We start from the raw sequence: 14392 nt of genomic DNA on the forward strand, positions 1-14392 counted from the left end.
CTCATTTTTAGGACCAACATGTTTGAGTTTTCTCATGTGTCAATCCAAGGAGGCGATGGAATAGAGCAGCGCTCAGCAGTTATGCGTGCAGTCTTCCCTCTGCCCGTCTTTTTCCTGATTCAGCATGATAGGATGCATAGAAGTTATACCAGACGAAAGACAGGGCCACCTAACTCAAATCAGGCGACCAGATAAGAGCTGTGTGCCGTGCCAGGCTTAGAAGGATGCCTTTGGCAGGATAGAACTTTAGAACGGAAAGGTTTCTTTTCTTTTCTTTTTTTTTTTTTCCGAGACAGGGTGTCCCTGTGTAGCCTTGGCTGTCCTAGACTCACTTTGTAGACCAGGTTAATCTCGAACTCACATCGATCCTCCTGCCTCTGCCTCCCGAGTGCTAGGATTAAAGGCGTGAGCCACGCCCGGCTAGAACGGAAAAGTTTCTTAAAGATCATGTAATAGCCAGACTGTGGTGGCAGAAGCAGGCGGATCTCTGAGCTCGAGGCCAGCCTGGTCAACAGAGCAAGTTCTAGGACAGCTAGGGCTACACAGAGAAACCCTGTCTCAAACAAACAAACAAAGAAACCAAACCAAAACAACAAACGATCCAAAGCTTTATTGTGTACTGTTTTGCTGAGTCAGTGTCTGGCTATACAGTCCCAGACTGTTGTCACAGTCAGTATCCTCCTGTCCTTGTAGCCTTCTTTCCCAAGCACACAGCCATGGCTGGGGACCACAGTTAAAAGCGAGTGAGACTGAGGCTCTGATGTCTCAACTATTCTTTCTCAAATATTTCCTAACCTGCTGAGGCAAATCTTACTTTTGGAAGACCTTTATGGGATTATATACTGTACGATAGTATTATATCAAGATTTGAACACAAGGCTTTTACATCCCCAACCTGCTTTTATTACAATAAATTCTTTTCCTGTTATGTTTTGCTGGGAATTGAACTCAGGACCACTGAGCCATCTCTCCAGCCCTCTTGTTTTTGTTTTTGTTTTTGTTTTGTTTTTGAGACAGCATCTCACTGTTTATCTCTAGTTGGCCTGGAATTCAATATGGCTTTGGACTCACACAGATCTGCCTACCTTTGCCTCTCACCTGAGCCTCTTGTTACCTTCTGAGGCTGCCTTTCAAATTATTATTTGCTGTTCCTGAGAGTTCCTATGCTGAACTGGTGTACTTCCAACTTGAGATACTTCTGCCTCGATCTCTGACGTATAGGGAGGGGTTCAGGCAGGGCCACCAAGCACAGTATCAACCACTCTGATTTAACTGCATATGCGTGGAAGGCAGAGGACAACTTGTAGAAACTGGTTCTCTTTACTGTGTGGGTTCCAGGCTGTTGGGCTTGGTGGGAAGCTCCTTTACTGGCTAGGCCATCTTGGGAACCACCAACCATTCTTACACATAAAGCTTTGCCCTCAGCCTCTAAAGCACGTGAGAATTAAAGGTCCTCTAAGGGCCACGCTGACAACTGGTTAATCCATAAGGCCACTGATAATCAGTTTCCCTGCCACTCTGGGGCTCATGATATATCGACCTCAGCTCTCCTTGGCTCCCTCGGTTTCCCTAATTGCTGTCCCCAAGTCATTCTGAGCAGAAAGAAAAAGATGGATCTTTGTTTATAGAAGTGAGCATAGAGGGACTGAGGATGTAGCGCAGTTGGTGGAGTGCTTGCCTAAACTTGAGCACAGAAACCGAGTCCTCTTTAACTGCGATTCTCTCCCTCACTACTAGACCCAGGCATCCAGGAATCGAAGTCCGCTTCCCTCCCGGTGACCGCCGCCTGGCCATGACTTCGGGTCACGTGCTCGGGCAAACTCCACCGCAGGTCAGAGTCGGGTGCTGAGGTGACCCGAAGGTGATCCCGAGGTGGGCAGGGCGCCTGCGCTCTCTCGCGAGACTTCGCTGCCGCGGGGCGCGGAGCTAACTGAGGTGGACGCGGCGGGCGGTGCTTTCTTGGCTGCTCCGCTTCCAGTCGGCCGAGCTCGGCGAGCCCAGGTCCCTAACTTCCGCCCCTCCGCGGGCCGCCGGCAGTAGCGAGGCTGAAGAAGTCGCGGCCGGCGAGCGTCCTCCTTCCTCCTTCTCGTTTCTTCTGATTCAAGCCGGCCGCCCCAGGTTTCGCTCTGCCGAACCGGCAGCTCACGGCGCGGCCGACATGAGCTTCTTGTTGTAAGTAAACCAGCCGCGCCAGCTTTGTTCCGCCGCCCCCTGGGCCGCGGGCTCCCGAGGCCCTGTCCTCCCGGTGCTGCCCAGGTCCTGCCTCCCTGTCCTCCCGGTGCTGCCCGGGCCCTGCCTCCCTGCCCTCCCGGTGCTGCCCGGGCCCTGCCTCCCTGCCCTCCCGGTGCTGCCCAGGTCCTGCCTCTCCGTCCTCCCGGTGCTGCCCGGGTCCTGCCTCTCCGTCCTCCCTGTGCTGCCCGGGTCCTGCCTCTCCGTCCTCCCGGTGCTGCCCGGGTCCTGCCTCTCCGTCCTCCCGGTGCTGCCCGGGCCCTGCCTCCCTGCCCTCCCAGTGCTGCCCAGGTCCTGCCTCTCCGTCCTCCCGGTGCTGCCCGGGCCCTACCTCCCTGTCCTCCTGGTGCTGCCCAGGTCCTGCCTCTCCGTCCTCCCGGTGTTGCCCGGGCCCTGCCTCCCTGTCCTCCGTGTGCTGCCCGGGCCCTGCCTCCATGTCCTCCCGGTGCTGCCTGGGCCCTGCCTCTCTCCGTCCTCCGTGTGCTGCCCTGGCCCTGCCTCTCCGTCCTGTCGGTGCTGCCCGGGTCCTGCCTCCCTGTCCTCCCGGTGCTGCCCGGGCCCTGCCTCTCCGTCCTGTCGGTGCTGCCCGGGCCCTGCCTCCCTGTCCTCCCGGTGCTGCCCGGGTCATTGACCCCCATGTCCATGTCTGCATACTCCAACGTGCTTGGTCTTTGCTCATCTGTCTGTATCTATCGGTACAGTATAGGTGTAGGGTGTGTGTGTGTGTGTGCGCGTGTGTGTGTGTGTTGCCAGATGCCCATTGCTATTTTCTTAGTCCCAAGCATAGAAGGTGGATTGTTCTTATAGTGCTACCCTGACCCCCTTAACATACTTGTTAGGTCTTCGCTAAGTTCCATAGAGATAACTTCAAAATAGGACTGCTTTGAGGGCTTGGATTCCCTGCTGACAGTCTGGGGACTTCAGCACCCTACCTCTTGAAGTGTTTTAGTTTGTTTTTGTTTTTGATTTGTAGGGATTATATTTTGTTAATCACCATCCAGGTAGGAATTAGGTAATGTGCCCAGGATTAATGTAGGTCCACTGGGCTGTAGTTTTGCAACTCTTTTTTTTTTTTTTTTTTTTTTTTTTTTGGTTTTTCGAGACAAGGTCTCTCTGTGTTAGCCTTGGCTGTCCTGGACTCACTTTGTAGACCAGGCCTCGAACTCACAGTGATCCACCTGCCTCTGCCTCCCGAGTGCTGGGATTACAGGCGTGCGCCACCATGCCTGGCTTGCAACTCATTTTTTAATACCAGCTTTAGCCATACATTTAGTGCTGGTCATTATTTTACTTATTATTTATTTAATATCAGTTTGAAGTGAAGGTGGAGGTCAGGGTAGAAAAATGGGACAGGAAGGTTATGGAACCAACAGACAAACTTTAGGTCCCATCTCAATTGTTATCCCATCCCTTGTATCCTCCCATTCCTCCCTCCCTCCCATTTTCCCCTTACTCCCCTCCCCTATGACTGTGACTGAGGGGTATCAGATCTCTTCTTTGGTAGCCTGCTATCCCTGAAGAGTAACTCTTGAACATTTTCTTAAGATTTGCTTTAAGAGAAAGCTACTTGAAAGTTGGCCTTGGTGGCCCACGTCTTTAACCCCAGCACTCGGGAGACATAGGTAAGTGGATCACTTAGTTGATCTACAAAGCCTACAAAGTGAGTAGGACAGCCAAGGCTACACAGAGAAACCTTGTCTGGAAAAAAAAAAAAACAACAACACAACCCCCCCACCCCCACTCCCACCAAAAGATACTTTAAAGCAAAAATTAAAAATCTGTAAAGGCTGTAATCTACCTCACATGCTTCTTTATTATTGTGGAGCAAATGGCATTTAGCAATTCCTGTCTGTTGAGATTTCTCTCTCCCCACTTGCATAAGTTTTAGGCACCCTATTGGTAGCCCCTTACTTTCACATCCTCATATATAGGATACCACTTCTTTTTAGGGTGTTCAGGCAAAGCTGAACTATTAGGAAAGGTTCACCCTGGACAGATTTTTCTCCTAGGCACAGGGTCTGACTTGTGTCAACCTGCCTGACACGTTTGAACTTGTTCATCTATTCTAGGACTGATTCTCAGTCTGTCACTGGGTGGCTTATACAGTAAATTGTTTCATATTTTACCTTTAGCCAACATACCAAGCAACTCCCACATTGAGTGTAATTTTGCATTGCTTATATTCTCTTTTCAAGAATTATTATTATTATTATTATTATTATTATTATTATTATTATTATTATTATTTGAGGCAAAGTTTCCCTGTGTAGCCTTGGCTGTCCTAGACTCCCTTTGTAGACCAGACTGGCCTTGAACTCACAGCGATCCGCCTGCCTCTGCCTCCTAAATGCTGGGATTAAAGGCATGCACCACCACTCCTGGCCTGTTTTCAAGAATTTAAAAGCTGTAAAGTAGCAGCGAGGATGGCTACTTCTGACAGGCTTGTGTCTTGGAACTCATAAGCTAAAGTGGTTGAAGTGTAGGACAGCTGTATTTGACTGAAACTCGGTGAAGGGAAAGGTCCTAGTGCTGTTTTCTGGATATAAATATAGCAGTGTCCTGTTTTTATGTGGTGCAGTATTAGGTGCAGGTATGAGGCAGATTAGTTCAATTTTTTTTCCTGATGATTATTAGTTATATAAGACAGTATTGCTGTAACTAATGTGATCATCTAGAGTGTTTGCACTGTTTGGGGAACAATTTTTAGCAAGGTTAGAAATAGAAGTTAATACATTCTCAACAGGTTTTTCCTACACTTTAACAAGCCAAAAAAGTTAATCTGGAGGGAGCCAGGCACGTGGCACACACCTTTAATCCCAGCCAGCATTTAGGAGGCAGAGCCTGGTGGATCTCTGTGAGTTCAAGGTAAGCCTGGACTACCTAGCCGGTTCTAGGCCAGCCGGGGCTAATAGTGAGACCCTGTCTAAGAAAACAAACAAAATTTTAATCTTGCAATTTTGTTTTCTTTTTTTTTTTTTCGAGACAAGGTTTCTCTACATAGACTTGGCTGTCTTGGACTCACTTTGTAGATTAAGGCCTGCACCACCACGCCTGGTTTAATCTTGCTTTTTTTTTTTTTTTTTTTTTGAGACAGGGTCTCTCTATGTAGCCCAGGCTGGCCTCGAACTCACAGAGATCCGTCTGCCTCTGCCTCTCAAGTGCTGGACTAAAGGTGTGCGCCACCACGTCCGGCAGTCTTGGAATTTTTTTTTTTTTCAAGACAGGGTTTCTCTGTGTAGCCTTGGCTGTCCTGGACTCACTTTGTAGACCAGGCTGGCATCGAACTCACAGCGATCTGCCTGCCTCTGCCTCCCGAGTGCTGGGATTAAAGGCGTGCGCCACCACACCCGGCTAGTCTTGCAATTTTTATTTAATAGTTTCTTGAGTATTATACAGGAGAAGCAAGAAAAGAGGAAAAAATAAGTTAAGTACAGATATTCTCTGGCTTTTGGAACCTTTTTGGGAAGGCTGAGGTCAGTAGATAAAGCAGAGGAAACAGGACAGTGTGAGATAGGGTTAGAACAACATGAGTCATGTCTGAGAAGGAAAGCTCTATTATTAAAACCCCCACAACTCTCACTATGTCCCAGCACAGTGAAGACATGAGTATCATTTATGATAAGATGGACAAGCTTCCTACTTAGTGGGACTTATGTTTCAGCCAGTGACCACAGTATTAAATGTCAGTAAAGTATGTCATGTGGAAGAGCGGAAGTGCTGTGGAGCAAAGTTAGGCAGGGTAAGGACTTCTGGGTGGGACTGGAGGCAGTTAAGGGTGGTCCTGGTGGGTACAGGACAGTCTTCCAGAGTGACACTTTTGTATAAGTTTTGTATGAATGTTCAGGATAAATTTTTCTTGTGTTATGTGAAAAGGCTGGGCTAACCTGTGGTTGTGCTGCACACTGGCCTCTGTGTGTCTGCAGATTAAACTGAACCCCCACATGGTGAATATAGAAACCTAAGGTAGTTTGCAGACTTGAATCTTTAACTGCCTGTGTGGAGAGTGTGGGTACTCTAGAGACAGCAGGTGGTATAGCGACATCCTCTCTAGTGGGCCAGTGTACTCATGGGGTCCTGAAGCCTAGGAAGCAGTTTGTTCTAAGTAGACTACAGGGAAGTTTATGAAAAAAATTGGGTGATATTTAATGTAACGTGAGAGTTTTCTAAGAAAGAAAGGGGGAAATAATACATTTTACTTGGCAGTAAATTGGTGCTTCTCAGTAATGGCCTGTTCCCTATTTTACTGGAGGGATAACATCACAATTACCAAATTAGGATTGCTGGCCTTGTCTTTGGAACATAGGTCTCCTTACTTAGGAGTTTTCCTCCCCATCTTGCTATTTTATGTGTGTAAAATACAGAGAAATTAGGATAAAAGTGATTTTTAGTAATCATCAAAAAGTATATTGAGTGTTTTCTTTTTTTTCTAGCATTTTAAAATTCTTTTGAGAAATAATGAAAAAATGAAAGTACATGACTTCTATTAAATTAAAAAAAATTATGTATACAGTATTCTGCATGCCAGAAGAGGGCACCAGATTCTCATTATAATGCTTGTGAGCCACCATGTGGTTGCTGGGAATTGAACTCAGGGCCTTTGTAAGAGCAGGCTTACCTCTGAGCCATCTCTCCAGCCCAATATAAGGCTTTGTGATAGAGTTAAAACAGTGCAGTTAACTAAGGAACAAAACATGGTTTATTTGTGTGAATGAATATAAATCAGTCTGTTTACCATAGAAACAAAAATGGTTTGGGAATGGAAGGGAGAAAGGAAGAAAATATGTACGACTTTCTATGCTGGGTGCCTTCCATTTTTCTTTTGTAACAATACAAATGTAAGAAAGGAGACCCAGCTTTTTGTTTGTTTTGTTTTGTTTTGTTTTTCAAGGCAGGTTTTTCTGTGTAGCCTTGGCTGTCCGAGACTCACTTTTTAGACCAGGCTAGCCTCGAACTCACAGCAATCTGCCTGTCTCTGTCTCCTGAGTGCTGGGATTAAAGGTGGGCGCCACCACCCCTGGCCCAATTTTTTTTTTCCAGGACAGGGACTCTCGCAAAGCATGGTGGCACACACCTTTAATCCTAGAGGCAGAGGCAGGTGGATCGCTGTGAGTTCAAGGCCAGCCTGGTCTACAAAGTGAGTCCAGGACAGCCAAGGCTAACACAGAGAGACCATGTCTCTGAAAAACCGAAAAAAAAAAAAAAGACAGGGATTCTCTATGTATCTCTGCCTGTCCTGGAACTCACTCTGTAGGCCAGAATCTCGAACTCAGGGAAGCGCTGTGTGTGGGGATCAGGAACTCGGGTGAAAGGGGTGAGTGGCAGGGAGCCCACACAGAATCTCAGGAAGTAAGACTCTCGAGACCAGCCGAGCATGGTGGCGCACGCCTGTAATCCCAGCACTTGGCAGCCAGGCATGGTGGCGCACGCCTGTAATCCCAGCACTTGGCAGCCAGGCATGGTGGCGCACGCCTGTAATCCCAGCACTTGGGAGGCAGAGGCAGGTGGATTGCTGTGAGTTTGAGGCTGACCTGGTCTACAAATGGAGTCCAGGACAGACAAGGCTACACAGAGAGACCCTTTCTCAAAAAACCAAACAAAAACAAAAAAGACTCTGGAGACCAGACTCAAAGGTGCAGCTCTAACTTTGTTGTTCTGTGTATAAGCCTTTAAAAGGTTGAAAGGCCAATCAGACCATCCCATGCTAGCCTCAAGCACCAATAGCAATCAGTGAGGTTGGTGTAGCTGTGAGGAAATGTGTGTGTATGTGTGTGTGTTTGGGGCGGGGGGGGGGGGAGGGGGGGGGGAGACGGGACTCGGGACACACCTGAAGGGCCACCTCAGGAGACTTCTGTAAGGAAGGGGGAAGTAGTCACTGTCCTCGTCTTGGATCCACTTTGAGACTTCACTAGTGTGCTAAGAGTCCCTAGTAGGTGACTACCGTGCAGTGGATCAGGATCTTTTGAGGAGCCGTGGGAGCCGCAGAGACTTCACTCACCATGTCTGTAGGCCTCCAAAAGGCTCATCCCCACAGCTGTGAACTGTTAATATAATACCCCTTATAAGTACTTGTGTTTAACCGTAAGAGTCTAACTTCTTTGTAAGTGTGGTGCTGTGTTGGGAACTAAAAAGGGGAATTTTCAGTCTAATTCTTATCTTCAAAGATTAGCTATTCTCATCGGGTGTTAATAAGATTTTTGAAGCATGTAACTTGTTTGTGGAGGAAAAAAGCACTATAAAATTAAAAATTACATGCGCTCTATAGTACAGCAGTCATACACATTTTTTGCATATACATTGAATGCTGCTGCAGAAGCACATGATGGGAAATGAGCTAAGTCAATAGAGGCTGATGCAGCTATTGTATGCTGTGTCTATTGAAGCTTTAAAAGGAATCTTTTAACACACACTGGACTCACTTTGTAGACCAGGCTGGCCTTGAACTCACAGCGATCCACCTGCCTCTGCCTCTGGGATTAAAGGTGTGTGCCACCATGCTTTGCGAGAATCCCTGTCCTGAAAAAAAAGGTTTTTTTGGGCCGGGGTGGTGGCGCCCACCTTTAATCCCAGCACCCAGCTGCTGGATGTGAGTTCAGGACAGTGAGGGCTACACAGAGAAACTTTGTCTCGAAAAACCTAAGCAGAAGAGAGGAGTGTTAAAGTGTTAGTATCTTAAAACATACTAACATCTCATCTTTAAATTTCTGGACTCTGAAAAAAAAATTGAAAACCAGGTGCTAAGTTGTGATTTCTTTTCTTTTTTTGGTTTTTCAAGACAAGGTTTCTCTGTGTAGCCTTGCCTGTCCTGGACTAACTTTGTAGACCAGGCTGGCCTCGAACTCACAGCGATCCGCCTGCCTCTGCCTCCTGAGTGCTGGGATGCGTGCACCACTGCCCGGCTTGTGATTTCTTTCTTTCCTTACTTATTTGTTCTCAATGTGTTCTGCGCCTGCGTTTACACCTGGGCACCACTTGTGTGCTGCTGCCGGTGGAGGCCAGAAGAGGGCGTCGGATCCTCTGGCACTGGAGTTGCAGGCCTTGGTGTGGGTGCTGGGAAGTGAACCTGCGTCCTGGGCAAAAGCAGCCCGTGCTCTTAACTGCTGAGCCATATTGTTCGCTCTCTTAGTTTTTTGAGACAGGGTTTCTCTGTGCTGCCTTGACTGTCCTGGATAGATCAGGCTGGCCTCGATCTCCTAAAAGGTGTGTACCACTACCACCCATCTTGGGAATTTGGTGTTTATTTTGTTTTTGTTTTTGTTTTTTTTCAAGACAGAGTTTCTCTTGTAGTCCTGGCTGTCCTGGACTTGTTTTGTAGACCAGGCTGGCCTGGAATTTACCTCTTGATTGCTGGGATTAAAGGCTTGCGCTACCATGCTGGTGGGAATTTGGTGTTTAATGCATTATGATTAAATCGAAGAAAAGTCTGCATGCTCTAGTGTGTTCTACAGCTTGACCTTATCCAGCATTTCACCTTTGGATTTGTTCTGCGAGCACTGGGAAGCCACTCAGTGGTTCTCACAGGAGGAGTGACATCTACTTATTAATGGTTTTAAAGAGATCCCTTGGCTGTTGAGTAAAGACATTGGAGGAGGATGTATATGTTCAGAGTTGAGAAATGCCAATCTAATTTTAATTAAGCACTCAAGAAGAGACAACATTTAAATGAGAAAGTGTCATTAGAGTAATGCTGCTGTTTGCGTTGGGTATTTGGGCTGATTGGTAGACTAAAGCTTACTTCACGATCCTTCATAGTAAGGTACAGCTAGGGTTGAGAACTACAGCTGTATCTTGAGGAAGAGGGAAGGGATGTGGAATTTAAACTTCAGAGAAAGGGTTGAGGAAAGCTATGGAGCCTGTAATGGTTCACCATTGTGTGTCCTGTTAAAAGTTATTTTTATAAAACTGTAATTGTTCCTCAGTTTCTCTCTTAACCCAGATACCACACAAATAAATGAGACTTATTTATATTTGCTTAATACTAAGCTTCACAGCACAAGAACTGAGCAGTTATCTCTCTATTCTTAACTCTCTAAGCTATTCTGGTTTGCTTCCAGCTTACATCCCAAAGATACTTGCACTTTGTAGCATTCCTTCTCCAGCTCCTTCTGATGTCTCCAGTGGCACAATCCCCTACTTTCTCTTCCAACTCCTCCTCCCCTGGCTGGCAGGAAATCCAACCCTATTCTCTTCCCTGCTCAGTGACTGGTTGTAAGCTGTTTTATTGACATATCAGGGACAACTGGGAAGTAGTAATATGGGGGTACAGAAATTAGCATTTGAATTACACAATAATCTTATGCCTACAGTGTTGCCTTTAGGCTTCTGTTTTCATTGCTATATCTTCAAATGTCTAAATGTTTTGGGGTTTTGTTTTGTTTAGCTTTTTTTGAGACAGGGTTTCTCTGTAACAATCCTGGCTATCCTGGACTAAATTTTTGTAGGCCAGGCTGGCCTCGAACTCTGCCTCCCAGGTGCTGGAAGTAAAGGCATGAGCCACCATACCCCGCTAAATGTTTGTTTTTGAGACAGGGTTTCTTTTTGTACTCCTGGCTGTTCTGAAACTCAGTATGTACACTAGGCTCACCTCAAACTCTCAGAGATCTGCCTGGCTCTGCCTCCTGAGACCAAAAGTTGTCTACCACCGCACCCTACTCTTAATCTTTTAAAACTATTTTTAAACCTAGTTTAAAACACTCTGTCTGTCTCTGTCTCTCTGTCTGTCTCTGTCTGTCTCTGTCTCTCTCTCTCTCTCTTTCTTGTCCTGCCATCTTCATGGGGGATTGGGTCCAGGATCGTGCAAACATTATAAAGTCTGTATGTATGTGCATAAATGTTTTTATAGAATGTTATGATTCTTGCATATATACTATATTCACCCTCTTATGACTTTTAAGCTCATTTCTTGTTTACTTGCACAGTCTAAGTGCTATTATACTCTATTTAGAGAATGACAGGGAAGCAATGTGTATATGTTTTGTAAAGTATAATTTCCTTGGGTGTTTTCAGTTTTTGTTTGGTTGAGTCTATACATGTTGATTCATGGAGGGCTGTGTGTGTGTGTTACATACACTACACTACATGTATATATGTATACATTATGAAATTTGAGCATATCAGTCATATTACCTGTTTAACCAGAATTCTGTATTAAGGTTGATTGGAAATGCTTCCTACAGTTGGGTAGAGAACATTTACCTTTTTTCCCCCTTGCTCATGGGTTTTTGTGTTTTATTGATTCAAAAGTATGTCTGCATCTTATAAGAAAAATTAAAGCAGAGCAGTTGTGATTCATGCTTTTAATTCTATCTTTAGGGAGAGGCAGGCAGATCTCTGTGAGTTCGAGGCCAGCCTGGTCTACAAAGAGAGTTCCAGGACAGCCAAGGCTACACAGAGAAACTGTCTTTAAAAAAAATAAAAAATAAAAAACAAACCACAAAGTAAAATTCAAAATATTTATTATGGAAGCGCCTCTCTGTTTTTGTAGATCACAGTCTGTAATATAGAATGGTTAGTTTGCTGTGGCGAGCTGTGTTAGTTACAGCTGAAAGTTCTTTTTCTCCCTCTAACTTAGAGAATGTAGAGGAAGTTTGTATGTGTTTTGGATAGTGAGCATAGTCATTACTGCAACTACATTATTGCTAGGATTAATGTAGCTAGTATTTCCCAATAAATTTTGGATATTTAATATGACTTATTTTATCCGGTAATAAAATGTAGATTCTATTGATAGTATTTATTCAAATAATAAAGCCTTCCCTCCCCCTCCCTTTTTCTTTTTAGTGGTAGTCGCTCTTCTAAAACTTTTAAACCAAAGAAGAACATCCCAGAGGGGTCTCACCAGTATGAGCTCTTAAAACATGCAGAAGCCACACTTGGCAGTGGCAACCTCCGCATGGCTGTCATGCTTCCTGAGGGAGAGGATCTAAATGAGTGGGTTGCAGTTAACAGTAAGTAGCTCTTCTGTTTCTCCGCACACTCTGAATTGGGTCAGTGACCTCATTATGTGAATGTTGAGGTGTTATCTAGTCTAGGATCTATTCAGCCCTATAGTCACAATATAGTGATGATGTCACAATCCAGCTTTAGTCTTTATGATTTTTGTATGAAATTTTATGAAATGTCAATAGAATGTTGCTATCAGTATTTTAAGATTATGTGATTAATTAATTATGTGATTATAGTTTTGGACTAAGACAGTTTTCTTATTAAAAATAAATGTTGTTATTGTTGTTTTTCTTCATTTTATTGGTGAGAGCCATCTTACCTATAAGATTTTTTTTGAGGAGCTGGAGAAACAGGCACCCTGCTTGTCTGCTCTTCTAGAGTAGAGTTCAATTCTCATCAACCACATTGTGACTCACAATCATCTGTAATGAGATTTGGTGCCCTCTTCTGGCATGCAGGTGTACATGCAGATAGAGCACTCATATACATACATAAAAACTTCTAAAAAGATTTTTTGATATCTCAAAGATAATCAGAATAAACTTCCAATGTATATGTGTATCATATAGGGTATTACTGTGTATCCCTGGCTGGTAGAGAACTCACTATGTAGATTAGGCTGGTCTTTGATTCAGAGAGATCTGTCTGCCTCCCAGTTGCTGGGATTAAAGATGCAAGCTAACATTCCCTGCCTGCTCTGCCCTTCCTGTCCCCTCCTCTCCTGTTTGCTCTTTATTCTTTTCTTTTTCTTTTTTCTTTCCTTTTCTTTTTTCTTTTGGCACTTGCTTGTGTTTTTGTACCTTTGAGAGCTCATTTATTAACTTATTTAGTTATTTAAAATTTGTTATATTTATTTGTGTGTTCATGTTTGTGTTAGTGTGCATGGGTGGTACACATGCCACACCTCAAATATGTGGAGGTCAGAAGACAGTTTTCTCCCTTTACCATGTGGGTCCTGGGGATCGAACTCAGGTTGTCAGGCTTGGTGATAGGTGCTCTTACCCACTAAGTCATTTTGCCAGCTTGCATAGACTAATTAAGAATTAAGAATGGCTATGTCCCAGCGCTGTGGCGCATGCCTGTAGTTCTAGCACTCAGGAGAGGCCGATGGATCTCTGTGAGTTTGAGGCCAGCCTGGTTTACAAAGTGAGTCCAGGACAGCCAAGGCTACACAGAGAGACCCTGCCTTAAAAAAAAAAAGGAGCCAGGCATGGTGGCACATGCCTATAATCCCAACACTCAGGAGGCAGAGGCAGGCGGATCACTGTGAGTTCGAGGCCAGCCTGGTCTACAAAGTGAGTCCAGGACAGCCAAGGCTACACAGAGAAACTCTGTCTCAAAAAAAAAAAAAAAAAAAAAAAAAGGGGGGGCTGGAGAGATGGCTCAGAGGTTAAGGGCACTGACTGCTCCTCCAGAGGTCCTGAGTTCAATTCCCAGCAACCACATGGTGGCTCACAACCATCTATAATGTGATCTAATGACCTCTTCTGGCATGCAGGTGTACATGCAGGCAGAGCACCATATACATGATAATAAATAAATAATAAATCTTAAAAAAAAAAAAAAGGGGGTGGGGTGGCTGGAGAGATGGCTCAGCAGTTAAGAGCACTTGCTGCTTTTCCAAAGGACCTGGGTTCAATTCCCAGCACCCACATGGCAGTTCACAGCTGTCTGTAACTCCCAGTTCCAGAGAGTTCCAGGTTCATCACCCTCATACAGACATACATGTAGGCAAAACACCGGTGCACATTAAATTAAAAATAAATAAATTATTTAAAAAAAAAAAAAGAGAAACCAAAAATATTTTCTGTCTGTATTTTCTCCGTCTCAGTTGCTAGAAGTGAATGTCTGTGGTACTAGGCTAGCAGCCGATGCTCTTCTCTGGCCTTTGCACGCACACACAGACATTTAAAGTGTGCTGGGTGTTCTTGACTCTTTGCATTTTGAAGTAAGTTTTTAGCTGGTGGGTGGCTTTGGAATGGCAACCCATTATATTTAAATTTATGGTTTCATTATTGCCAACATTTTTCCCCTTAGAATTTTATGATTATCTAGAAACCTTTTTTGTGAAGGGGCATTTTAAATTATTACATTTCCTGGTGTGCTGTCTTTTCTTACTCACATATAGTTTTTTGAATATTTTATATATTAATTTTTAATAAGAATTGTCAATAATTTTTCATACTCTTTGTCCTCTTGCTCTTTAATACATGCTCTAATT

At 44.8% G+C, this 14392-nt stretch overlaps 1 protein-coding gene across 2 annotated transcripts in view; it reads left to right on the forward strand.

Moving 5' to 3' along the window:
• The first annotated feature begins 1900 nt into the window (after positions 1-1900).
• The window catches only part of MOB1B (MOB kinase activator 1B), a 33647-nt gene continuing 21155 nt past the window's right edge, over positions 1901-14392 (forward strand). Inside the window, exons 1-2 of one of the 2 annotated variants that reach the window (XM_084759355.1) lie at positions 1901-2172; positions 12007-12173. In XM_084759355.1, the coding sequence (XP_084615481.1) occupies positions 2159-2172; positions 12007-12173 (181 nt within the window). In that variant the 5' untranslated portion in view covers positions 1901-2158. The remainder of the gene's footprint in view (positions 2173-12006; positions 12174-14392) is intronic. The other variant, XM_084759354.1, reaches the window with a different exon arrangement.

Source organism: Acomys minous, assembly GCF_964271855.1.
Source record: "Acomys minous genome assembly, chromosome: 15".
Taxonomy (NCBI): Eukaryota; Metazoa; Chordata; class Mammalia; order Rodentia; family Muridae; genus Acomys; species Acomys minous.